Consider the following 26614-nt stretch of genomic DNA (forward strand, 5'->3'; position numbering starts at 1 on the left):
AATACATCATCCAAGTCATCGCCATATAGCAGAGAATAATCGGTCCCATCACAGATCCCTGTGGAATGCCACTGGACATCTGCAGCCAGACAGAAAACGCTCCATTTATTCACACGTTCTGCCTCCTGTCAATCAGTCACTGCTTTATCTGTGCGAGACTCTTTCTGTAATATCATGGGCTCGTAGCTTGTTAAACAGCCTCATGTCTGCCACCTTTTCAAAGGCCTGAAATTCAAAGTACACAACATCAACCGATTGTCCTTTGTCTATCCCGCTTGTTATTTCATCAATGAATTTCAGCAGATTTGTCAGGAAACTATGCTGACTCCGGCCCTTTTTATCATTTGCCCAAAGTTTCCTGAGACATCATCCTTAATAATCGAATCCAACATCTTCCCAAACACTGAGGTCAGACCAACCGGCCTCCCTCTGCCTCTCTCGCTTCCTGAAGAGTGGAGTGACACTGTTGTACTCCCCTTCCTCCGGAATCCCTCTTCCACACCACACTGGTCCTTACCCTGCACTAATTCCCTAGTCTCTCTCTCTCTCTCTCTCTCTCTCTCTCTCTCTCTCTCTCTCTCTCTCTCTCTCTCTCTCTCTCTCTCTCTCTCTCTCTCTCTTTTCCCCCTACACCCCCTTTTCTCTTTTACTACACCATCTCTTCATATCCACTGCCGTCTCTCTCCCAGACCACACACTCCCTTCTCTCTTCTATTGCCCTCTCTCCCTAATCTCTCTCCCAAGCCCCACTCCCCCTTCTTTCCTTTCCCCCGTCTTTCTCCCCAATCTCACTTCGTTCGCTGCATTACAAGGGCAAATCTAGCTACAACAAGACCACCCAGACCGCCCCGCCCAGCCAGACCATGCCCACACCAACCCACCCTCTGCACCTCCCTTACCTGAAACTGCCTGAGGACAGAACTCAGAGATTTTCTGAGACAGGAAATGCCCCACCTCAGCCACCAAGGCGCCTCACCACAGGGGTGGCAGACCTTCTCCCCCCCCCCCATAGGATGATGGCCAGGGCCCCCGGTGCATTTGCTCTCTCGCCCTCTCCCGCCCGGGGGACCTGAGGCCACATATACCTGTCGTAGTACACTGGGGAAAGGGAAACACGCAGAGGTGGATGGCACTTGTCGATACAGGTGCCCAGCACACCATCCTCCCAGGCAATCCCGCCGCATAGCGCGCTACAGCCCCTTCGAGCGCCAGCTACTAGCCTGTTACCTGGCGTTCATCGACACAGAACACCAAACAGGCATCGACCCTGTCGTCCTCCGCCCCCACCTCCCCATAATGCGATGGGTCAGGTCCCCTGATTCCTCCCACAGACAGGGCCGTCCTCCATTGTCCAGTGGAAGCTACATTGCGGAGCGGGCTGAACCCGGTCCCGAAGGGGTCAGCCGCCTCCATGAAAAAGTCATGCCTTTCCCCCGTCCCAGAACCCTGCCCCGGACATCCCCAAGGTACAACCCTCCTCAGCGTGTTGGGGTCAACCCTTCGATTCCATCCATCCCGACGACAAACTGCACGCCTGGTTCACAGACGGCTCCAGCCGCTGGAAAGGGGGAGACCATTGTGGACAGCGGCAGCACTTCATCCCGCCACGGGTAAAATTTACCACAGAGAGGGAGGGGGGCTCCAGTCAACTTGCCGAGCTGGCAGCAGTAGCCCTCCCCCTCCAAAACACCACCGGACCAATCCACATCTACACTGACTCCTGGGCTAATGGCATTGCGGTGTGGATGGCCACACCGGGAGCACCGGATGCATTCCGGCCCTCACCCCATCCTCCCGTCACCACAACAGGGACCGTGCTCCCCTCGTCCTCACCTATCACCCCACCAGCCTCCGGATCCAGCATATTATCCTCCGCCATTTTCAACAGGACCCCACCACTAAGCACATCTTTCCCTCTCTACCACTCTCTGCTTTTCGCAGGGATCGTTCCCTCCGCGACTCCCTGGTCCACACGTCCCTCCCCACAGATCTCCCACCGGGTACTTATCCCTGCAAGTGTAAGTGCTACACCTGTCCCTACACCTCCTCTCTTACCACCATTCAGGGCCCCAGACAGTCCTTCCAGGTGAGGCAACACTTCACTTGTGAGTCTGTTGGGGCATCTATTCCATCCGGTGCCCCCGGTGCGGCCTCCTCTACATCGGTGAGACCCGACGCAGATTGGGGGACCGCTTCGTCGAGCACCTCCGCTCCGTCTGTCACAACAGACAGGATCTCCCGGTTGCCACCCACTTCAACTCTTCTTCACATTCCCATTCGGATATGTCCATACATGGCCTCCTCTACCTCCATGATGAGGCTAAACCCAGGTTGGAGGAACAACACCTCATCTACCGTCTGGGTAGTCTCCAGCCCCTTGGCGTAAACACCAAATTCTCCGACTTCCGGTAATTACCTCCCCCTCCCTTCCCCCATCCCACTTTCTCTCTGCCTGGTCTTTCAGCTGCCTATCACCTCTCTCATGATTCTGCCTTCTTCTACTACCCATAGTGCTTTCCCCTTACATTCCTTCTTCACCTTTCCTGCCTATCCCCTCCGTGCTTCCCCACTCCCACCCCTCGATCTTTCCTCTGATTGGTTTTTCACCTGGCACCTACCAGCCTTCTCCTTCCCACCCTCACCCACCTTCTTTGTAGGGCCCCTGCCCCCTCCTTCGTCAGTCCTGACGAAGGGCTTCGGTCCGAAACGTTGACTGCTCGTTTCCACGGACGCTGCCTGACCTGCTGAGTTCCTCCAGCTGGTTTGTACGTGTTGATCTTTGTTTAACTGTGTTTCCTAATATAATCTTCCAAACCCCAAACTGATTCGAAAGTTTTCAGAATTCCCGTCTGATAAAACGTGAAATCAACTCTTTTATCAAAAAAATGCAAACTCTCGATTACCACACATTCCACAAGTTTTCATAAAAGAGACGTTCATGATATTGGCCTATAACAAGGAGGATCAGACGGGGAGCTGCAGGTTTTAGAATGGATACTACTACAACCATTTTCCATGAGGAAAGTGGATGGCCAAACCTCCAAATACGATTCAAAAAGTTAATATTTTCACACAAGAAACTACATACATACCTGTTGAATCAAGAATTTCTACTACACGTGCGTCATACATTTTATTCCCATTCACAACTCTATACCCTGCCCCTTTCCTTATAAAACTGCCAACTAACTAACTAACCCCTCCACCAACTAACCTGTCAAGCCTAACGACAATATAATCCTCCACAGGAATAAAAATTTAAAATGTGCTGGTTTCCTGAAAAGATATGACATTGGAAGAATCTGAAAATCAGAAATAAACTTCTTAAAGTCTTGACCATTATAAATCAGATTTCTTGCATTTCCTTGGTATATTTTAATACTATTATGCATGTTCACAAGTAGACTGGGATACAGATACCCCACCCAACAAAACTTCATTTAAAGCTTCCCACATAACACCAGTTACAACAAGATACCTTTCTGCAGCTTTCACAATGATTTTAATTTCCTCAGTAGGATGAGATGTCTGATCAGTACAATTCACCACATTGGTTATAAACATCACAAACTTCATTTTATCCAGCAGTGAAGTATCTTTGGTGAGAGAACTGTGATGCCGGCATATATCCACTGACGTCACAGTCTGTTCTCTGAGTGGGATCACGTTATCCAGTTTACCTGCTCTGCTTGCTGTACTTGTCCTTGAACAGGCCCTTCTGCTCACTGTGTTGTTCTGAACCAATTGAACTGGTCACTTCATGCCTTACTAAACCAATCCCTTCTGCCTACACAAGGAACACATCCCTCCAGTCTCCTCACATTCACGTGGTATCTAATACCTCCATCACATCGGTCTCCACCACCACCCGATATTCACTCCAGACACCCACCACTATGGGAATGAAAAACAAAACTTGAAACGCAAATCTCCTTTAAACATCCCGAGTCAGGTTTTTAACATCATTTTCTTTCTCTAATTGTTTTCTTTTTCAACAGCAGCTATGCAGAGAAAAGATACAAAATACACAAAATTACAATATACTTAAATAGTGCAGAAAGAACCAATGAGGATGTGATCCCCCTTTCTCCTGAACTGCATGCCCACTGGCATTGGACATTTCCTCCTTAGAGAAAAAATCCCGGCTGTCCACTCTGTCTGTGTCTCTCACATTCCTGTAAACGTCTGTCAGACCTCCCTCAGCCTCTGCCACTCCGGAGAAAATTCCCCGAGATTGTCTGGTCTCACTTTATCCAGGCAGCATCCTGTTAAGCCTCTTCCACTCAGCATCAAAAACCTCCGCATTATTCCTGTCTTCGAATGCAATTCTAAAGATGTGGTTAAACTAGAGATTTATACAACTGCAGCATCACTGCCTGACAACGAAACCGCTATCTGGGAGTTATGAACTCGGATTCCAAAATCCCCCTGCAGATCATCACAGTCCAATATCACCCCATGAACATAACAGCAACGAGATAATGCTGAGGCTTTATAAGACACAAGTCAGGCCGCACTTGGAGTATTGTCAACAGTGTTGGGCCCCACATCTCAGACAGGATATGTTGTCATTGGAGAGAGTCCAGAGGAAGTTCAGAAAGATGATTTCGGGAATAAAGGGGTTAAAATGTGAGGAGCACTTGGCAGTTTTGACCGTATGTTCACTGGAACTCAGAAAAATGCAAGGGCATCTCATTGAAACCTACCGAATGTTGAAAGGACTGGATAAGGTGGATGTGGAGAAGGTATTTCCTGTGGTGGGGCACAGCCACAAAGTCGAGGGGCCACCTTTTCAAACAGAGGTAAGCAGTTTATTTTTTTATTAGCCAGACAGTATTGGATCTTTGGAATGCTCTGCCATAGACTGCGGTGGAGGCTGAGTGTGTGGGTATATTCAAGGCGGAAGTTGATCGTTTCCTGATCGGTCAGGGCGTCAAAGGATATGGCGGGAGGTCAGATATCTGGAATTGAGTGCGATCTGGGATCAGCCATGATGGAAAGGTGGCTGACTCAATGGGCTGAATGGCCTCATTCTGTTCCTATGACTTATGGACTTATGAACACAAGCCCCCTCAATCATGATGAATCTCCTCTGCACTCTTCCAGCACAAAACATCCTTTGTACAGAATGCTAAGCGGAACTGAATGCAACTTTTTCAAGAACGTTGTCAAGTCGGGCAGCATACATTGTGGGGAATAGAGATGTTTGGGACAGAACCCCTCCCTTACGGCATTAACACAGGCCCTTCGGCCCAACCTTTCCACCCTGTCCTCCTGTCCATTTAAACTAATCCCTCTGCCTGTCTTTGACACAGAACACAGAAATCTACAGCACATTACAGGCTCTTCAGCCCACAATGTTGTACCGACCATTTAACCTACTCTAGAGACTGCCTAGAATTTCCTGATCGTATATCCCTCTGTTTCTAAGCTCCATGAACCTATCTAAGAGTCTCTTAAAATATCCTATTGTATCCACCTCCACCATCGCTGCAGGCAGTACATTGCATGCACCCACCAGTCTTTGTGTAAGAAACTTACCCCTGACATGCCCTCGGTACCGACTTCCAAGCAGATTAAAACTACGTCCCCAGGATTACGGCTGCACAGGTGGAAGGTCAACTGAGGAAGATCTGTACCAGCAAGGCGGCTGGACCGGATGGAGTTTCCCCACGATTACTGAGGGCCTGTGCGACTGAACTGGGAGAACCACTACAGCGAATCTTCAACATGAGTCTAGATCAGAGAAGAGTACCCAGACAGTGGAAAACATCCTGTATTGTCCCGGTACCGAAGAAACCACAACCAAAGGAGTTGAATGACTTCAGACCTGTTGCCTTGACGTCGCACGTGATGAAGACCATGGAGCGGCTGATAATACAGAATCTGAGGCCACAAACCAGGCACGCACGGGATCCGCTTCAGTTTGCGTATAAGGAGAAGGTGGGAGTGGAGGATGCTATCACGTATTTGCTGCACAAATCACTCTCTCACCTAGATGGGGTCAGTTGTGCTGTGAGGATTACATTCCTTGACTTCTCTAGTGCCTTTAACACCATCCAGTCCAAGATCTTAAAGCACAAACTAACGGAGATGGGAGTAGACTCTCACATGGTGGATTGGATAGTGGACTACTTGACAGATAGACCTCAGTATGTGCGGTTGGGAGACTGTAGGTCTGACACGGTGGTCAGCAGCACAGGAGCGCCGCAGGGAACCGTACTCTCTTGGTCCTGTTCACCCTGTACACATCAGACATCCAATATAACTCGGAGTCCTGCCATGTGCAGAAGTTCGCTGATGACACGGCCATAGTGGGGTGTGTCAGGAATGGACAGGAGGAGGAGTATAGGAAACTGATACAGGACTTTGTGATATGGTGCAACTCAAACTACCTGCGTCTCAATATCACCAAGACCAAGGAGATGGTGGTGGACTTTAGGAGATCTAGGCCTCATATGGAGCCAGTGATCATTAATGGAGAATGTGTGGAGCAGGTTAAGACCTACAAGTATCTGGGAGTACAGTTAGACGAGAAGCTAGACTGGACTGCCAACACAGATGCCTTGTGCAGGAAGGCACGGAGTCGACTGTACTTCCTTAGAAGGTTGGCGTCATTCAATGTCTGCAGTGAGATGCTGAAGATGTTCTATAGGTCTGTTGTTGAGAGCGCCCTCTTCTTTGTGGTGGCGTGTTGGGGAGGAAGCATTAAGAAGAGGGACGCCTCACGTCTTAATAAGCTGGTAAGGAAGGCGGGCTCTGTCGTGGGTCAAGTACTGGAGAGTTTAACATCGGTAGCTGAGCGAAGGGCGCTGAGTAGGCTACGGTCAATTATGGAAAACCCTGAACATCCTCTACATAGCACCATCCAGAGACAGAGAAGCAGTTTCAGCGACAGGTTACTATCGATGCAATGCTCCTCAGACAGTATGAAGAGGTCAATACTCCCCAATGCCATTAGGCTTTACAATTCAACTGCCAGGACTTAAGAACTTTTTTAAAAGCTATTATTAATGCTTTTTGAGTTAGTGATTTAGATGCATATCATATTATTACTGAGTTAAGTATTGTATGTAATTAGTTTTTGCTACAACAAGTGTATGGGACATTGGAAAAAATGTTGAATTTCCCCATGGGGATGAATAAAGTATCTATCTATCTATCTATCTATCTATCTATCTATCTATCTATCTATCTATCTATCTATCTATCTATCTATCTATCTATCTATCTATCTATCTATCTATCTATCTATCTATCTATCTATCATGTTAGTCACTTCAAGCCTGGGAAAATGCCTCTGGCTATCCACATGGTCAAAGCCTCTCATCATCTTATACACATCTATCATGTCACCTCTCATCCTCCGTCGCTCCAAGAAGGAAAGGCCAAGTTCACTCAATCTATTCTCATAAGGCATGCTCTCCAATCCAAGAGCAACATCCTTGTAAATCTACTCTGCACTCTCTATAGTATCCACATCCTTCCTGTAGTGAGGCCACCAGAACTGAACACAGGACTCCCAAGTGGGGTCCAACTAAGCCCACAGCCCTGCCGTGTTGGGGTACAATTACTGATGTACAGGTTAGTAGAAATATAGCTTCAACATCACCTCACAGCTCTTGAACTCAATCCCACGGTTGATGAAGACCATCACACCAGACGCCTTCTTAACAACACTGCCAACTTCCACAGCAGCTTTGAGTGTCGTATGGACATGGACCCCAAGATCTGTCTGACCCTCCACACTGCCAAGAGGCTTAACATTAATACTATATTCTGTGTTCAAATTTGACCTGCAGAAATGAATCTCTTCATCTGTGTTGAACTCCATCTGCCACTTCCCAGTTCTGCATCCGAGGCGAGGAAATAGATTGCTGAGCCTCTGGCGAGGATCATTATGTCCTCATTGTCCACGGGAATGGTACCAGAGGATTGGAGAGAGGTGAATGCTGTCCCCTTGTTCAAAAAGGGTATTAGGGATAGTCCGGATAATTATAGACCATTGAGCCTTACATCTGTGGTGGGAAAGCTGTTGGAAAAGATTCACAAAGATAGGATCTATTCGCATTTACAGAATCATGGTCTGGTCAGTGACAGTCAGCATGGCTTTCTGAAGGGCGGATCGTGTCTAACAAGCCTGATGGAGTTCTTTTAAGAGGTGACCAGCCATATAGATGAGGATAGTGCAGTGGATGCGATCTACATGTATTTTAGTAATGCATTTGATAAGGTTCCACACGGTAGGCTTATTCAGAAAGTCAGAAGGCATGGGATCCAGGGATGTTTGACCAGGTGGATTCAGAATGGGCTTGCCTGCAGAAAGCAGAGAGTTGCGGTGGAGGGAGTACATTAGGATTGGAGGGTTGTGACTAGTGGTGTCCCACAAGGATCAATTCTGGGATCCCTAATTTTCGTGATTTTTATTAACGACCTGGATGTGGGGGTAGAAGGATGGGTTGCTAAGTTTGCAGAAGACACAAAGGTTGGTGGTGTTGTGGATAGTGCAGAGGATTGTCAAAGATTGCAGAGAGACATGGATAGGATGCAGGAGAGGGCTGAGAATGGGCAGATAGAGTTCAACCTGGAGAAGTGTGAGGTGGTACACTTTGGAAGGACAAACTCCAAGGCAGAGTACAAAGTAAATGGCAGGATACTTGGAAGTGTGGAGAAGCAGAGGGATCTGGGGCTACATGTCCACAGATCCCTGAAAGTTGCCTCACTGGTAAACAGAGTAGTTAAGAAAGCTTATGAGAGGTTAGCTTTCATAAGGCGAGGGATAGAGTTTAAGAGTCGCAATGTAATGATGCAGCTCTATAAAACTCTGGTTGGGCCACACTTGGAGTACTCTGTCCAGTTCTGGTCACCTCACTATAAGAAGGATGTGGAAGCATTGGAAAGGGTACAGAGGAGATTTACCAGAATGCTGCCTGATTTAGAGAGTATGGATTATGATCAGAGATTAAGGGAGCTAGGGCTTTACTCTCTGGAGAGAAGGAGGATGAGAGAAGAAATGATAGAGCTATAGTTGATATTAAGGGGAATAGATAGAGTGGACATCCAGCGCCTCTTCCCCAGGGCACCACTGCTCAATAGAAGAGGACATGGCTTTAAGGTAAGGGGAGGGAAGTTCAGGGGGGGATATTAGAGGAAGACTTTATACTCGGAGAGTGCCCGAGTCAGTGGTGGAGGCAGTTACACTAGTGACATTTAACAGCCTACTAGACAGGTATATGGAGGAATTTAAGCTTAGGGAGGCAGAGTTTAAGGGTCGGCACAACATTGTGGGCCGAAGGGCCTGTACTGTGTTGTATTGTTCTATGTTCTATCTATTTCTCACTGGAATCTCTCTTTTAATTTTTTTTATTGAAGGCACGACACAGTAGAGAAAACGTAATGCATTCATAATCAGGATAACTTAAGTGATGAAGTTAAACAATGTAGGGATATGTTTTTTCAGTGAATACCCTGATGTGCTGGAAGTCAGCTGTAGCAATGATGGTATCACTGATGGAGAGATTTATTTGTATGAATTTAAGAAGTCTATTAATAATGCAGGTCAGGTGTCCCCAGGACAGAGTGATATTTGAAATTGTAATTGTATATAATTCTCTTTTGTGAAAATATTAAATGTTTGAATTGTGCATCTACTTTCCTCATGGAAAATGGAAATAGTAGTGCCTATTCTAAAACCTGGCAGATCCCCATTTGATCCTTCTAGTTATGGCCCTATATCGTGAATGTCTCATTTACGTAAACTTATGGAATGTATGGTAATCAAGCGCTTGAGTTATATTTTGGAAAGAGTGGTGATAAAGTGTTTTATTAGAGTGAATTTTGGAAGGGTGAAATGACATTAGATTCAGTTTTAGGTTTGGAAGATGATATTCGGAAAACACAATTAAATAAAGATGTTGTAATAGCAGTATTTCTTGATACTGAAAAGGGAAATGATATGGAAGAAAGGACTTTTGATTAAATTAGGAGTGAGGGGGACATTGTATAATTTTTATGAGTTTTTTTGGGATGGACTGTCCAAGCACCGGTCGGCATGTTATGTTTGTGTTTCTATGAGATAGAGAATGGGATCCCACAAGGCAGTATTTGTAGCCCTTTATTATTTAATATTATGATTAACGATATTTTCTCTGAGATGGAAAAATGGGATACCCTGGGTAAATCACAATATACAGATGACGTAGCTTTATAGATTAGAGGTATTAATTGCAATTTACAATTAATAGGTCAGACAGTGGGCCGATTGATGATAATCTTAAGCTTTCAGTCGTTAAAACACTGCGTGGTTTACAAACAGCATTAATAGACTTGCACTTGATTTAAAATTATATGATTAATATCTTGAGGAAGTGTCAGTGGTAAGATTTCTCAGTATGTGGGTGGATAATAAGCTGACATGGAAGCACCTATCAGTAAAATAATTGATAAATGTAAAGTAGCTTTAAATCTCCTCAGACATCTATGTGGGTATTCTTGGGTGCAACATGAAAATCTTTGTTGACCAATTATATTTGTTTAATTTGATCTGTTCTTGATTAAGTCTGTGTGGCTTGTGGATCAGCTTCATTTTCAAATTAAAAATGTTTGTATGTGATACAATTACAGACTTTAAGATTGTGTTCTGGTGCAGTAATGTTGTCTCCTGTTTTGGCTTTACTGATTGCAATGAGACAATTGCCCTCAAAGTAACAGAGGTTCAAGTTGATGTCAACATACTGGATTAATTTGCGGGGGCAAGCAAATGATTATCCTGTTAAAGGTGTGCTGGAGGACGGTTGGGGACATCACAAGAAGAGTGTTTTTTGTTCTGAGTGGCTGGGTTCTTATCACGCTGGGAATACGGGTGTATTTGATGATACAATATGTCCCACTGTAGCTTTCTCTGTAACCACACCTTGTTTTTTCCAATGACTTCAGTTGATTTTAGGTTACACGATCGGATTCGGTTCTGCCTGACAGTCTGTTGGTTCATTAGTATATGAATGAAAGTTATTATTATACAGTAACCATTTTTACAGAAGAATCCAAAGATAAGTTAACTGGGTATGTTGGTGTGGCTGCTTTTGTGTGCCTGAATTGCAGGTAATGATAAAGAAATGACTTATAGCCATTTATCAGCATAGGAAGCAGAATTATTTGCCAACAGTTTAGGCTTACAGTGGGTAGAGGAAATTGGTCCTTATAATTTGTTCAGAATACATTTCCGTTTTGATAAATCTTAAACAGGTCATTCTGGCAGTAGGTCAGATTGACTGTTGGAAACATGTCAAACGGTATTTCATAGATAAAGTTTGATTTATATGTCTGCACATTATGGGCCCTGAACATCACACTGTTGAGGGAAATGATGATGTTGACTGTTTAGCACCAAAAGCTGTTAAATGTTAAGCTGTGGATATAGACCTTCCACTTAGCAAATTAGAAGCTAAAGGGTTGGTAGTGTTAAGAATTAGGGGCTTATAGCAAGACGTAGGATAATGGACATAAGGACAGACACCTTTACAGAATACATAAACCTGTTGGGTTTATAGAAGAAGGGCTTAAAACAAGGGAAGGAATGATATTGACATGACATAGAAATGTCCACACTATGCTTAATTATGCCTTGTAACTAATTGGAAAACTTCATTCTGTGTCGTGTACATTTTGTCATTATGAATCTGTCGAAACACATACTATTTCAATGTGAAGCGTATAAGGCTGAAGAAAAATCAAATGCAGTCTTCAGTACAATGTTTGCGAGGGTAGATAGTTTTCAAATAAAAACTATTAAATTATGGGACTGACTTTAAATCAATTCACAGTTTGAGCTGGAAAAGGCATGTAATAATTGTGTTAAACCTAAGGAAATGACATATAGGGTAGCAAAGGTGAGTGGGATGATGGATTATTGGGATGCTCTTATAATCCAACAAAAGGCAACGAAAAAAGCCATAAGAATGGTCAAGACGAAATATGAGGGCGAACTGGCCAGTAATATAAATCAGGATACTAAAAGTTTAGTTTTCAGTTACATGAAGAGTGAAAGGGAGATGAGAGTTGATACTGGACCACTGGAAAATGATGCTGGTGAAGTAGTAATGGGGGACAAAGAAATGGCAGATGAACTTAATCAACAATCTTCACTGTCTTTTCTGGTCAGCACCGCCCCCACTTGTCCCATTTAACCAGTCTCATTACGGGTGGACTTTAGGACCCGGGGGAGCTCAGGACCCGCCGCCCGCAACTGCTGCTGAATCCCCGGTGTTTCTGTTCGGTTGACGGATGCGGTGAACGAGTTAAAATTAATCAATCGACAATTCTTATTTCGTGTTTATTTCACTCCATAGAACCATAGAACACTACAGCACAGAAAACAGGCCATTTGGTGCTTCTAGTCTGTGTGGAAACTTTATTCCGCTCGTCCCATTGACCTGCACCCAGTCCGTAACCCTCCAGACCTCTCCCATCCAGGTATCTATCCAATTTATTCTTAAAACTTAAGAGTGAGCCTGCATTTGCCATGTCAGATGGCAGCTCGTTCCACACTCCCACCACTCTCTGAGTGAAGATCCTCCTAATGTTCCCCCTAAACCTTTCCCCTTTCACCCTAAAACCATGTCCTCTCATATTTATCTTTCCTAATCTAAATGGAAAGAACTTACTCGCATTTACTACCTATACCCCACATAACTTTGTAAACCTCTATCAAATCTCCCCTCATTATTCTACGCTTCAAGGAATAAAGTCCTAACCTGTTCAATCTTTCCCTGTAACTCAACTCCTGAAGACCTGGCAACATCCTAGTAAATCTCTGCACTCTTTCAATCTCTCCAACCTCTCCATGGATACCTCATGTCTGAACTTTCTGAACTAACCTCCCATGTGGGACCTTGTCAAAGGCCTTACTAAAGTTCATGTGGACAACATCCACAGCCTTTCCTTCACCTACTTAGTTGGTAACCACCTCGAGAAACTCTTCGAGATTCATTAAACACGATCTACCATGCACAAAGCCGTACTGACTATCCTTAATCAGCCCTTGGCTGTCCAAATACTTGTAAATCCGATCTCTCAGAACATCCTCCAATAACTTACATACTACTGATGTCAGGCTCACTGGCCTGTAGTTACCTGGTTTACCATTGGAGCCTTTTTTAAACAACGGAACAACATGAACTACCCTCCAATCCTCCGGCACTGCACCCGTGGCTGAAGAAATTTTAAATATTTCTGTCAGGGCCCCTGCAATTTCTACTCTAGTCTCTCTCAAGGTCCGAGGAAATATCAAGTCAGGCCCAGGGAATTTATCTACCTTTATTCGCTGTAAGGCAGTAAGCACCTCCTCCTCCTTAATCTACAAATGTTCCATGACACTACTGCTTGTTTCCCTTCCTTCCATATACACTATGCCAGTTTCCTGAGTAAATACTGATGCAAAAAAACTGTTTAAGATCTCCCCCATCTCATAAGGCTCCACACATAGACGACCACTCTGATCTTCTAGGGGACCAATTTTGTCCCTTACTGTCCTTTTACTCTTAATATACTTGTAGAAACCCTTCAGGTTTTCCTTCACATTATCTGCCAAAGCCACCTCATGTCTTCTTTTTCCCTTCCTGATTTCCTTCTTTAGTATTTTCTTACGTTTTCTATACTCTTTAAGTAACTCATTTGCTCTTTGTTGCCTCTACCTGCTATACACCTCTCTCTTTTTCTTAACCAGATCGCCAATATCCCTTGAAAACCAAGGTTCCCTGTGCCTGTTAACTTTCCCTTTAATCCTGGCATGAACATGCAAACTCTGCACTCTCAAAATTTCACATTTGGAGGCCTTCCACTTACTGAACACGTCCTTGTCAGGAAAAAAAAAACTTATCCCAATCCACTCTTCCTAGATCCTTTTTCATTTCCACAAAATTAGCCCTTCTCCAATTTAGAACCTCAACTCAAGGACCAGACCCGTCCTTATCCATGATTAACTTGAAACTAATGACATTATGGTCACTGGACCCAAAATGTTTGCCTACACATACTTCTGTCACCTGACTGTCTGGTTTCCTAATAGGAGATCAAGTATTACATCCTCTCTCGTAGGTACCTCTATATATTGATTTAGAAAACTTCCCTGAAAACATTTCACACACTCCAAGCCATCTAGCCCTTTTACAGTTTGGGAGTCCCAGTCAATATGTGGAAAGTTAAAATCCCCTACTATTACAACTTCCTGTTTCTTACATCGGTCTACTATCTTTATACAGATTTGCTCCTCCAATTCTCTCTGTCTATTAGGCGGTCTACAATACACCCCTATTAGTGTGGTCACACCTTTCTCGTTCCTCAGCTCCACCCATATGGCCTCTGTAGACAAGCCCTCCGGGCTGTCCTGTCTACGCACAGCTGTGATATTTTCCCTGACCAGTAATGCCACTCCTCCCCGTTTCATCCCTCCCCCTCTATCACGTCTGAAACAACGAATATTTCTATCATGTATAAACCTTAGGTGGGAGGTTATCTTTTTGTATTAATGTATTAAAAATAAATTAAAAATTCTACAATGAGAATTACAAATTCTCTTACTGAAGGATTCATATTCAATATAGTATCCAACAAATCAGATTCTTGCATATATGGAAACTGAGATAATTATTTTTGTAAAAATCTCTAACCTGAAGATATTGCAGTAAGTGTGTATGAGAGAGAATATTTGCTAATTAACTCTTCAAATGTCATCAATCGACCATCACAAAATAAATGATAATAAAAATAATTAAATCTGCAAAAAAAAACAGATCCCCTTAATCACTAAAGATTAAATAAGTTTGGGAGAGAGAACTTAATATGACCTTTGTTAATGAAGATGGTCAATTCTTCTTTAATATGAACCAATCAGTGTTTAATTCAATTTAAAATTGTTCACTGTTACTATTTAACAAAGGAGAGACTATCCAAAATATTTCCTAACATAGACAATTATTGCGATAGGTGTAAAACTGAAGTAGCCAATTTTTCACATATGTTCTGGTCATGTTCTTCATCAAAATCTTTTTGAAAATCTTTATTTTCTACAATTTCTAAAGCTCTGAAAATTAATTTACAACCTAATGTACAAACCTTTGATTTCTGTCTATACATGCAGTCCTCGTATGACCTTTATCCTCCTCCACCTCACTATCTGCTCTAACACTCTGGTTCCCCTCTCTCTGCAAATCTAGTGTAACACCCTCTCCCCCCCCCCCCCCCCCCCCCGCCGAGCAGCAATGGCAAATCTACCCGCAAGGATGTTAGTCCCCCTCCAGTTCAGGGGCAAACCGTCCCGTCGGAACAGGCCCCACCTTCCCGGGAACAAAGCCCAATTGTCCAGAAACATGAAGCCCTCCCTCCTGCACCATCTCCTTAGCCACGTATTTAGCTGCACTCTCCACTCATTTATATTTACAGGGACTTTACTCCTGACGCCGGTCCCGGGACCCGACCCGTTTACAGACCCGGAGCGGAACCGGAGCAGATTCTCAGCCACTGGTTTACATCCCCAGTCTGGAAGAAAGGATAAAGTTTCCCCGTGAATTTATTCACAGTGAAGGTGTGGAGATGGGACTTGGACTCCGCGTTGTAAAATGAAACTGTCCCGGACTCGTAACTGAGATAAACTCCCACCCTCCCGGGTATGGGAACGGCAGGGAGACGGGACTCGGGGGAGGGGAGACCGGACACGTCACAATCCCGATATAACACGTCATCATCCCGCCCGATGACCCAGAATCCGGTCTCCGGACACAGACTGAACAATCTCTTCCTCTCCACAGACTCTGCGGCGACTCCCAGACACCAGTCCCGATTCCCCTTCACCTCCACCTCCCAGTAATGTCTCCCCGATGTGAATCCCTCCGATCCCAGCACACAAGCCCGTTTTGTGAATCTCTTCCCGGTGTCAGGGAGATCCCTCCGGGTCCAGGTCCATCTCACACTCTTCCGATCCTCAGACACCTCGAGATACGGATTCGCCGTTTCCACATCCAGGGTGACAGAGACTGGGGGGAGAAGCAGAGAATTAGAGAGTCCTCGGGGATCGGGGGGAGACTCGGGCAGCCCGGCCCCGGGGATCGTGGGGAGAAGCAGAGAATTAGAGAGACCCCGGGGATCGGGGGGAGAAGCAGAGAATTAGAGAGTCCCCGGGGGTCGGGGGGGAGAAGCAGAGAATTAGAGAGACCCCGGGGATCGGGGGGAGAAGCAGAGAATTAGAGAGACCCCGGGGATCGGGGGGAGAAGCAGAGAATTAGAGAGACCCCGGGGATCGGGGGGAGAAGCAGAGAATTAGAGAGACCCCGGGGATCGGGGGGAGAAGCAGAGAATTAGAGAGACCCCGGGGATCGGGGGGAGAAGCAGAGAATTAGAGAGACCCCGGGGATCGGGGGGAGAAGCAGAGAATTAGAGAGACCCCGGGGATCGGGGGGAGAAGCAGAGAATTAGAGAGACCCCGGGGATCGGGGGGAGAAGCAGAGAATTAGAGAGACCCCGGGGATCGGGGGGAGACTCGGGCAGCGCGGCCCCGGGGATCGGGGGGAGACTCGGACAGCGCGGTCCCGGGGATCGGGGGGAGACTCGGACAGCGCGACCCCGGGGATCGGGGGGAGACTCGGGCGGCGCGGCCCCGGGGATCGGGGGGAGACTCGGACAGCGCGGCCCCGGGGATCGGGGGGAGACACGGACAGCGGGGCCCCGGGGATCGGGGGGAGACTCGGGCAGCGCGGCCCCGGGGATCGGGGGGGAGACTCGGACAGCGCGGCCCCGGGGATCGGGGGGAGACTCGGGCGGCGCGGCCCTGGGGATCGGGGGGAGACTCGGGCGGCGCGGCCCCGGGGATCGGGGGGAGACTCGGGCAGCGCGGCCCCGGGGATCGGGGAGCGGGGGGAGACTCGGGCAGCGCGGCCCCGGGGAGCGGGGGGAGACTCGGGCAGCGCTGCCCCGGGGAGCGGGGGGAGACTCGGGCAGCGCGGCCCCGGGGATCGGGGGGGAGACTCGGGTAGCGCGGCCCCGGATATCGGGGGGGAGACTCGGGCCGCGCGGCCCCGGGGATCGGGGGGAGAGGCCGCTGGGCCACAGGTGGCCGACACGAACCTTTGATTCGACAAAAGCAGATGTCTCCACAAGGGTTTTCCGCTGGACAGGGGAAACATCCTCCCTCACTCCTGCCTGTTGACCCCTGAAAGAATTTTGTGTTTCCATGAGATCTCCTCTCATTCTTCGAAACTGGGAACAGAGAACATAGAGCAGTACAGCACAGGAACAGGCCCGTCATACAATGTTCACATTCATTTGTGAGTGTGAAGTGGGGGAGTGTGATGGTTTGTGACAGTAAAGGAGGTGATAATGGGAACCAATAGGGGAGAGATGAATGGCAGATTGAACCAGGAGGGGGAGGGGTGGAAAGACCGTGTGTGAACTGTGTGTGTAGACGTAATGAGAAGCGAGAGGGGGCAAAGATGGGAGATGAGGATGGCTTTGTCCCCTTTCCCAGAACCCCATCCCTCGCAGCCCCTCATTAGTACAGGGGATGAATTTGCAGGAACCCTTAAGCAACACAGGTCCTGATGAAGTGTTTCAGTCTAAACCGTGGACTGTTTATTCTTTTCCATAGAAACTTCCCGGCCTGCTGTTCCCCCAACATTTTGTGTGTGTTACTCTGCTTTAAATATACTCAATTATTTGGCATCCACAGTTGCCTGTGGCAGATTCACTATCCTGTGGATAAAGGAATTCCTCGTCAGCTCTGTCCTAAGTGGACATCCCCATAGTCGGAGGCTGTGCTTACCGTTCTCGACCCACCCACATCCTCCCAGCATCAACTCTCTCCAGACATGAGTCAGAGAGATCTGGCGAGACCCTTCATCAGGACCTGTGTAGCTTGGATTACCAGCATCTGCAGATTTTCTCCTGTTTGATTTTTAAAGCAGAAGTTAATAAGTAAACTTCTTGATTAGTCAGTGTCTCAAAAGTTACGGGGAGGAGGCAGGAGAATAGGGTTGAGAGGGATAATAAATCAACCATTCTTCTAAACTCGCGTGAGTACAGGCCCGGAACCAACAAACACTCCTCAGATGTTAACTCTTTCATTCCCGGAATCATTCTTGTGAATCTTCTGGACCCCCTCCAATGCCAGTACATGTTTTCCGATAGAAGGGACCAAAACTGCTCACAATACTCCAAGTGTGGTCTGACCAATGCCTTATTAAAACCTCAGCACTACATCCTTGCTCTTGTACTCTAATCCTCTCGAAATGAAAGCAAACATTGAGTTTGCCAATCTTATCACTGACACAAACTGCAAGTTAACCTTCAGGGAATCCTGCACAAGGACACCCATGTCCCTTTGCACCTCTGATTTTTGAATTTCGCCCTGTTTACAGAATTGTCTATGTCTTTATTCCTTCGACCAAAGTCGTACCTGCCTAAGTTTGTACCTGCCAAACTCTACCTGTGCTACAAGATCCTTATTACGTATACTGGTGCTTTCAAATAAGACCATAAGACAAAGCAGCAGAAGCCGGCCATTCGGCCCTTCGAATCTGCTCACCATTTTATCATGAGCTGATCCATTCTCACATTTAGTCCCACTCCTCCACCTTCTCACCATGACCTTTGATGCCCTGGCTACTCAGATACCTATCAATCTCTGTCTTAAATACACCCAATGACTTGGCTTCCATTGCCGCAAGAAACTCACAGATTCACCATCCTCTGGCTAAAAAAATTTCTTCGCATCTCCTTTCTGAATGGGTGCCCTTCAATCTTTAAGTCATGCTCTCTCGTACTAGACTCCCCCACCATGGGAAACAACTTTGCCAAAACCACTCTGTCCATGCCTTTTAACATTCAAAATGTTTCTGTGAGGTTACCCTCATTCTTCTAAACTCCACGGAGTACAGTCCAAGAGCGGTCAAATGTTCCTCATATGTTTACCCTCTCATTCCCGGAATCATTCTAGCGAATCTTCTCTGAACCCTCTCCAATGTCAGAACATCCTTTCTTAAATAAGGAGCCCAAAACTGCACACAGTATTCCAAGTGAGGTCTTACCAGTGCCTTATAGAGCCTCAGCCTCACTTCCTTGCTCCTATACTCTATTCCTCTAGAAATGAATGTCAACATTGCATTCACCTTCTTCGCCACCGACTCAACCTGCACGAGCACTCCCAAGTCCCATTGCATCTCAGAACTTTGAATTCTCTCTCCATTTAAATAATAGTCTGCCCATTTATTTCTTCTACCAACATGCATGACCATACACTTTTCAACATTGTATTTCATTTGCCACTTCTTTGACCATTCTCCTAATCAATCCAAGTCTCTCTACAGACTCTCTGTTTCCTCAGCACTACCCTCCCCTCCACCTATCTTTGTATCATCAGCAAACTTAGCCACAAAGCCATCTATTCCATAATCCAAATCGTTGATATACAACGTAAAAAGAAGTGGCCCCAACACGGACCCCTGTGGAACACCACTGGTAACTGGCAGCCAACCAGAATGGGATCCTTTATTCCCACCCTCTGTTTCCTGCCAATCAGCCAACGCTCTATCCACATATGTAAATTTCCTATAATTCCATGGGCTCTTATCTTGTTTAGCGGCCTTGTCATGGGCACCTTGTCAAAGGCCTTCTGAAAATCCAAATACACAACATCCACTGCATCTCCCTTGTCTAGCCTACTTGTAATCTCCTCAAGAAATTTCAATGGGTTTGTCAGGCAGGATTTTCCTTTAAGGAAACCATTCTGAGTTTGTCCTATCTTGTCATATGCCTCCAGATACTCCGTAACCTCATCCTTGACAATTGACTCCAGAAACTTCCCAACCATTTCTCAAGCTAACAGGTCCATAAAGCACTTTTTGCTTCCTTGCCCCCTTCTTAAATACCAGAGTGGCATTTGCAATCTTCCACTCCTCCGGAACCATGCCAGAATCTATTGACTTTTGAAAGATCATTGCTCCGCGATCTCCACAGCTACCTCCTTCAAAACACAAGGTTGCATTCCATCTGGACCTGGAGATTTATCTACCCTTAGACTATTCGGCTTCCTGAGTACTTTCTCTGTCGTAATTGAGACTGCGCACACTTCTCTTCCCTGACACCCTTGAGTGTCCGGAATACTGCTGATATCTTCCTCAGTGAGGGCTGATGAAAATACTCGTTCAGTTCCTCAGCCATCTCCTTATCTCCCATTACAATTTCTCCAGCATAATTTTCTATTGGTCCTATATCCACTCTCACCTATTTTTTTACTCTTTATATACTTGAAAAAGCTTTTAGTATCTTCTTTGATATTATTTGCTAGCTTCCTTTCATAGTTCATCTTTTCCCTCTTAATGGCCTTCTTAGTTTCCTTTTGTAAGCTTTTAAAAACTTCCCAATCCTCTGTCTTCCCACTAATTTTTGCTTCCTTGAATGCCCTCTCCTTTGCTTTTACTTTGGCTTTCACTTCTCTTGTCAGCCATGGTCGCATCCTTTTTCCATTTGAAAATTTCTTCTTTTTTGGAATATATCTGTCTTGCACCTTCCTCACTTCTCGCATAAACTCCAGCCACTGAGCACCTTCTCCTTTGTAACAGTAACTGCACTCACTTCTCTTTCCTCGCACTCTTCAACACCGGGCACACTGCTAGTGTCTTCCATGGTGAAGACTGGTGCAAAATATTTGGTTTATCTGCCATCTCTTTATCCCGCGTTATTATTTATCCGGCCTCATTTTCTACTGGTCCTATATCCACTCTCATCTCTGTTTTATTTTTTTACAATACTTGAAAAACAAGTTGATATAGTTTGCTAACTTGTTTTACAATGACAGGTGTGTAAAAAGGGCCTGAAAGATCTTTGGAGCCCAGAGTCACCCCAACCACAAACTGTTCCAGCTGCTACCATCCGGGAAACGGTACTATAGCATAAAAGCCAGGAACAACAGGCTCCGGGACAGCTTCTTCAACCAGGCCATCAGACTGATTAACTCATGATGACACATCTGTATTTCTATGTTATATTGACCAGCATGTTATACATATAATTCATCATAAATTACTATAAATTGCACATTGCACATTTACATGGAGACGTAACGTAAAGATTTTTCATCCTCATGTATATGAAGGATGTAAGTAATAAAGTCAATTAAATTCAAATCAATTTCTTGTTTATTTTTTCCCACCCAATCATCCTTTTAGTTTCTCTCTGTAGATATTTAAAAGCTTCCCAATCCTCTGTCTTCCTACTAATTTTTGTTTAGTTGTATCCCCTCTCTTTTTCCTTTACATTAACTTGTCTTCCCTTGTCAGCCACGGTTTTACTATTTTGCCATTTTAGTATTTATTTATTTTTGGAGTACATCTATCCTTCACCTTTCTCATTTTCCCAGAAACTGACACCATTTCTGCTCTGCTCTCATCCCTGCCAGCATCTCCTTCCAATTTGCTTTGGCCAACTCCTCTCTCAGACCACTGTAATTTCTTTCATTTCTCTGAAATACTACAATGTCAGACTTCACTTCTCCTTATCAGATTTCAAGTTGAACTCAGTCATGTTGTGAGCACTGCTTCCTAAGGGTTCTTTTAACTACTCACCTCTGGTTCAATACATAACACCCAATCCAGTAGAGCTGTTCCCCGAGTAGGCTCAACGACAAACTGCTCTAGAAAGCCATCACATTGCATTCAACAAACTCACTCTCTTGAGATCCTTTACCAATCTGATTTCCCCAATTGACCTGCATATTGAAATCTCCCATCATTATCATAACATTGTCCTTTTCATCAGCCTTTTCTATTTCCAGTTGTAATCTGTGGGCCTCAACCCACTGACTGTTGGGAGGCCTGTATATGACTGGTGTCAGAGTCGTTTTTACTTTTGCAGTTCCTTACCTCAACCCACAAGATTCAACATCTTCCAATCCTATGTCACATCTTGCTGCTGATTTACCAGCAGAGCCACACCACCCCATCAGCCTTCCTTCCTTCCTCCGATAGATTGTGTAATCTTGAACATTCAGCTCCCAACTACAACTATCCTTCAGCCACGTTTCCGTGATGGCCACAACATCATACCTGACAATCGGTAATAGTGCAACAAGATCATCCACCTTATTTCTCATACTCCATGCATTGAGATATAACACTTTGTGTACTGTATCTGCTACCCTTTTTAATTCTGCATCTCTAATGCACTGATACTCACCCTGCTGGCTGCAATTTTCTCCTCTCATCTGTCCGCCATATCTGTCAGTCTGACTGCACGCTATCTTTGCATTTTTACCATCAGTCTTATCCCTTCACTCCACTTCCAACCCCCCACCCCACCAAATTAATTTAAACCCTCCCCAACAGCTCTATCAAACCTCTCTGTGAGAATATTGTCTCCCTCGGGTCGAGGTGCGACCCATCCCTTTTGAGCAGGTCATTCCTCCACCAGAGGCCATCCCAATGATCCAAGAACCTGAATCCCTGTCCCCAGCATCATCTTCTCAGCCATGTTTATCTGTCAAATTATCCTGTTTCTACCCTCACCAGCACGTGGCACAGGCAGCAATCCAGAAATTACAACCCTGGAGGTGCTGCTTCTGAGCTTTCTACCAAGCTCTCCAAATTATATTTTCAGGACCTCTTTGCTTTTACTTCCAATGTCATTGTCTCAAAATTTACCAAGATATCTGGCTCTTTTCCCTCCCTCTCTAAAATGCTGCGGACACGATTCGAGGCATCCCTGACCCTGGCAACCAGGAGGCAACATACCATTTGGGTGTCCCGTTCACATCAATAGATTCTCCTGTCTGTTCCCCTGACGACTGAGACCCCGATCACGACCACTCCCCCTCTTCTGCCTCTAACAACAGTGAGAGATGCTGATCCGGAAGGGGGAAGACCTGTGTCAGTCAGAGTCTGCACTCACAGGGAACAGAGGACGTGTGTATTTTTCAGACAATCCCGGTCATCACACTGATACCTGCTTTTATTCCCTACAATATTATCATCAGTATTAAAATCCCAGTTCCTCTGGTAGATCCAAACTCATGTCCTGGTGTGTTAGTGCAGTGTTCCTGGGATCAGGACACAGTGGTTCATTTGCCAGTCCCGTGTATTGATTGTATTGTGACCCTGTGCTGGTGTGTTCAGGGGTCTGACATCTCCAGCTGACTATGTGACAGTGATGCCTCCCAGTCGGTGGGGTTGATGTGGAATAAACTTCAGTTCCCCTTCAGCCCAGTATTACAGACAATCTTTGCCTCAAATTGGAACTATATCGAGCTTCATAAACAAGAAGAAATGAATCTTTGTAAGTTTTACCTTGATTAATAGTATCAAGCGTTTCTCTCAGCACTGTTTTCAACAAATAGGGGTGATCGAATTTTTCAACCGGTAGGGTCTCATCTGTCACTGACAATTCCTCGATATCGTCATTAATCCTGTAAATATTAAACTGCTGGTTATAAATTGCTATTCTGAACTATTTTACAAATCCAATCAGGGTTTCAGTAAAGAGCATGTCCTACCTCCTGTTCCGACGAGCTTCCTCCTGAAATAAATCAAACACAAATCCGATTAGACTTGGACTTACTGTCCACATCATGAATTTCATCCAAATCATTACAAGGTTTTGAAAATTCCCACTCCCACAGTCACTCAAACACACGGACAATACAGAACCACAGGGTAACTTACAAGGAAAGTTTCTGAATGTCAGACCATTTCTGAGAGGATGAAACTTACAGGGAAGACAGGACAGGCTGTGCATTATCATCTGGATATGACGCCAGGCTGATAGGATGGAGGAATTTAAGATCAGTGATGTATGTGATTGTGTGCGGGTGGAGGAAGTACCTCTATTTATGGGGAGACTTGTGAGGTGATGTAATTCCAGATGGATTTTAACAAATGCCACAAGAAATTTAGTGAAGAGGATGTGGAACTCAGTGCCACAGGAGTGGCTGAAATTGAACAGCAGAGATTGAATGTAATGGGGAGGCTGGATAAACACGTGAGGGACCAGGGAGTTCGGGGCACTGTTGCTGGGTGCGGTGAGTAGGTGGCAGGAGGTTTGTGAAGCAGGGAAATGGATAGAAGATGGACCTAATGGCCTGTTTATGATAGAGAATGGGATATAATCCCATGTGAAATGTATCCAAAAAATAAAGAGACAGTGAAAGATTCCCATTTGATGGAAACCGGATATGGAGGATAAGTCTGGTGTGCGGGTCACATTCTTTGTTCTCACTGATTGACAGAGAGATCCTCACACCCACCGCACCAGACACACTCACAGCCTGTGACTGGAACTGGGTGTTAATGGGAGTTTTAGAGGATATTTAATGCGGTAATTAAGGAAACAGTCAGCAGCTCTCTGTTATGATCAGAGTAAATAATTTCAGAGAGATTTGCATTCTGTCCTTGGATGTACAAAAGTTGTGGAAGCCCAATTTTGGGACAATAGACAATAGGTGCAGGAGTAGGCCATTCGGCTCTTCTAGACAGCACCGCCATTCACTGTGATCATGGCTGATCATACACAATCAGTACCCGGTTCCTGCCCTCTCCTCATATCCCTTGACCCCGCTATCTATAAGAGCTCTATCTAACTCTCTCTTGAAAGCATCCAGAGACTTGGTCTTCACTGCCTTCTGTGTGAGGTCACCAGAGCGACAATTGATTTGTTAGAATTGGCCGCTGTGCTGTGTTTATTTCAAACATACCACTGATCATTTAGTGCCCTTTGACAGAAACAAATTGAAATATAATCCCTCACCTTGAGAAATATCACACTGTCTTTTTGATCCATCTGTTCCTTTAACTTAGTGATTTCCTCCTGAATAAACCTTATATTCTCTTGAATCTCCCGAAGATTTTTCTCCATTGGGTTGAGAATCCTCTTCTCTTCTTCCCTGAGATCCCTGAGTAAGCTCTGCTCTTTCTCGGTGATAATATGGCGCAGTTCAGCAAACTGGGATGTGACGTGGGACTGAAGGCTGTGTGACTGTTCCTGTCGAAGGAAAGGTGAAGATTAATATACTGCATCGGTCTGTTTTGTTACCTTTTGTCGTTAAGTTCAGTCTATTGGAGTCCATTCTACTTCTGTGAGCATTCCCGTCAACACCATTCCCTCACGTTTTCCTGAAACCTATTCTCACTTATTGACCCATTAACTCCCATCTGATTCACACACACCCTCCCCACCTTTACAGGGTTAACGGTAATTAGCCATTCATCCGGCATGTCCTTGGGATGTGTCGGAGTCTCTCGTGGTCACAGGGAGAGCATGCAAACTCCACACAGACAGCAGCAGAGGTCAGGATTGAACCCAGGTCACTGGAGCTGCGATAACCGGCTATTCTGCATAAAAAGGAGCAAAACTCGACAGTAATATCAGAAATTCCGCTCAGGAAGCCTCACCCGAACTCCGGAAATCTTCTCTTTCTGTTGCTGCTCCTTTTCCTGGAAGTCTGATTTCTTTTTTGTGAGAGAGTCTAAGGAAGATTTTAGTTGATCCTGGAAGTCAGAGAGTGAAGGAAATAGAAACAAAGTTGCATCAAAAGAAACAGGTGATCAAACCCGATTATCACACAAAATGCCGGAGGAACTCAGTGAGTCAGGCAGCATCTATTCAGGGGAAATAAACAGCCGGTGTTTCGGGATGAGACCCTTCATTAGGACTGGGAAGGAATGCGACAGCAGCCAGAATAAAAAGGTTGGGGATGAGAACCAGCTGACAGGTGACGGGTGAGACAACGTGAGGGGGAACGTGGGGGAGGGTGATGAAGTGAGAAGCTGGGAGGGGACAGGTGGAAGAGGTAAAGGGCTGGAGAAGAAGGAATCTAATACGAGAGGACGATCAACCATGGAAGAAACGGGAGGAACTGGGCTGTTTGCGGCCCTGAATGGTGACGAGGGAGGAGGTTAGGAGTCAGCTCCCACTTTTCCCATTTTCAGGTATCAGTGCCAGCAGGGAGATCAGTGGGGAGGAGCGAGTGGATCAGGGCGATACAGTACGTGGAGCCCGATCCGTATAGAGAGCGGAGAGTTGCGGTGTGCGGAGGTTGGCTGTGGGACGGAGAGATGCTAGAATCCCGTTGGAGATGGCAGAAGTTGCAAACAATGAAGTGTTGGTTATGGAGGCTCGTGTGATGATATGTAGGAGAAAGGAAATGCGTTAAGTGTTAAATTAACGTTAGTTTTTACCATGTAGATTTTAACAGCTTCTTTAATCAGCACAAATCGATGCTCTCTGTGTTCCTGCGCAGCTGCACAGATCACACAGATCAGTGTCTTGTCCGTTTCACAAAACAGCTTCAGTTCTTCCTCATGTTCCTCGCAGTGAAGTTTACTATCCTTCCCTTTCGGATTCAGGTTTAGATTTCGAGCTTTTTCAGCCAGATTTGCTAAGGCCCGATTCACCCTGAGGGTGCGGTCAGCAAACACCGCTCTACATTCCGGGCAGGAGTTTCTCTCCTCCCTTTCCCAACACCGTGTGATACAAGAGCGACAGAAGTTGTGTCCACACTCCAGTATAACCGGATCGATGAAGAAATCCAGGCAGACGGGACAAATTGCCTCCTCTGTCCAACTCTCGGTCTCTACTTTCG

The 26614-nt window shown here is 45.7% G+C and overlaps 1 protein-coding gene across 1 annotated transcript; it reads right to left on the reverse strand.

Moving 5' to 3' along the window:
• Positions 1-1492: 1492 nt before the first annotated feature.
• LOC140719977 (E3 ubiquitin-protein ligase TRIM39-like) lies at positions 1493-24888 on the reverse strand. The gene is made up of 5 exons (XM_073034890.1): positions 24781-24888; positions 23531-23553; positions 23325-23443; positions 15655-16028; positions 1493-1558 (listed from the first exon to the last, which is right to left on the reverse strand). Exons 1-5 carry the CDS (start codon positions 24886-24888, stop codon positions 1493-1495), a joined length of 690 nt encoding a protein of 229 aa, XP_072890991.1.
• Between the last annotated feature and the right edge of the window lie 1726 nt (positions 24889-26614).

The sequence above is a fragment of the Hemitrygon akajei genome, unplaced genomic scaffold (genome assembly GCF_048418815.1).
Source record: "Hemitrygon akajei unplaced genomic scaffold, sHemAka1.3 Scf000034, whole genome shotgun sequence".
NCBI lineage: Eukaryota > Metazoa > Chordata > Chondrichthyes > Myliobatiformes > Dasyatidae > Hemitrygon > Hemitrygon akajei.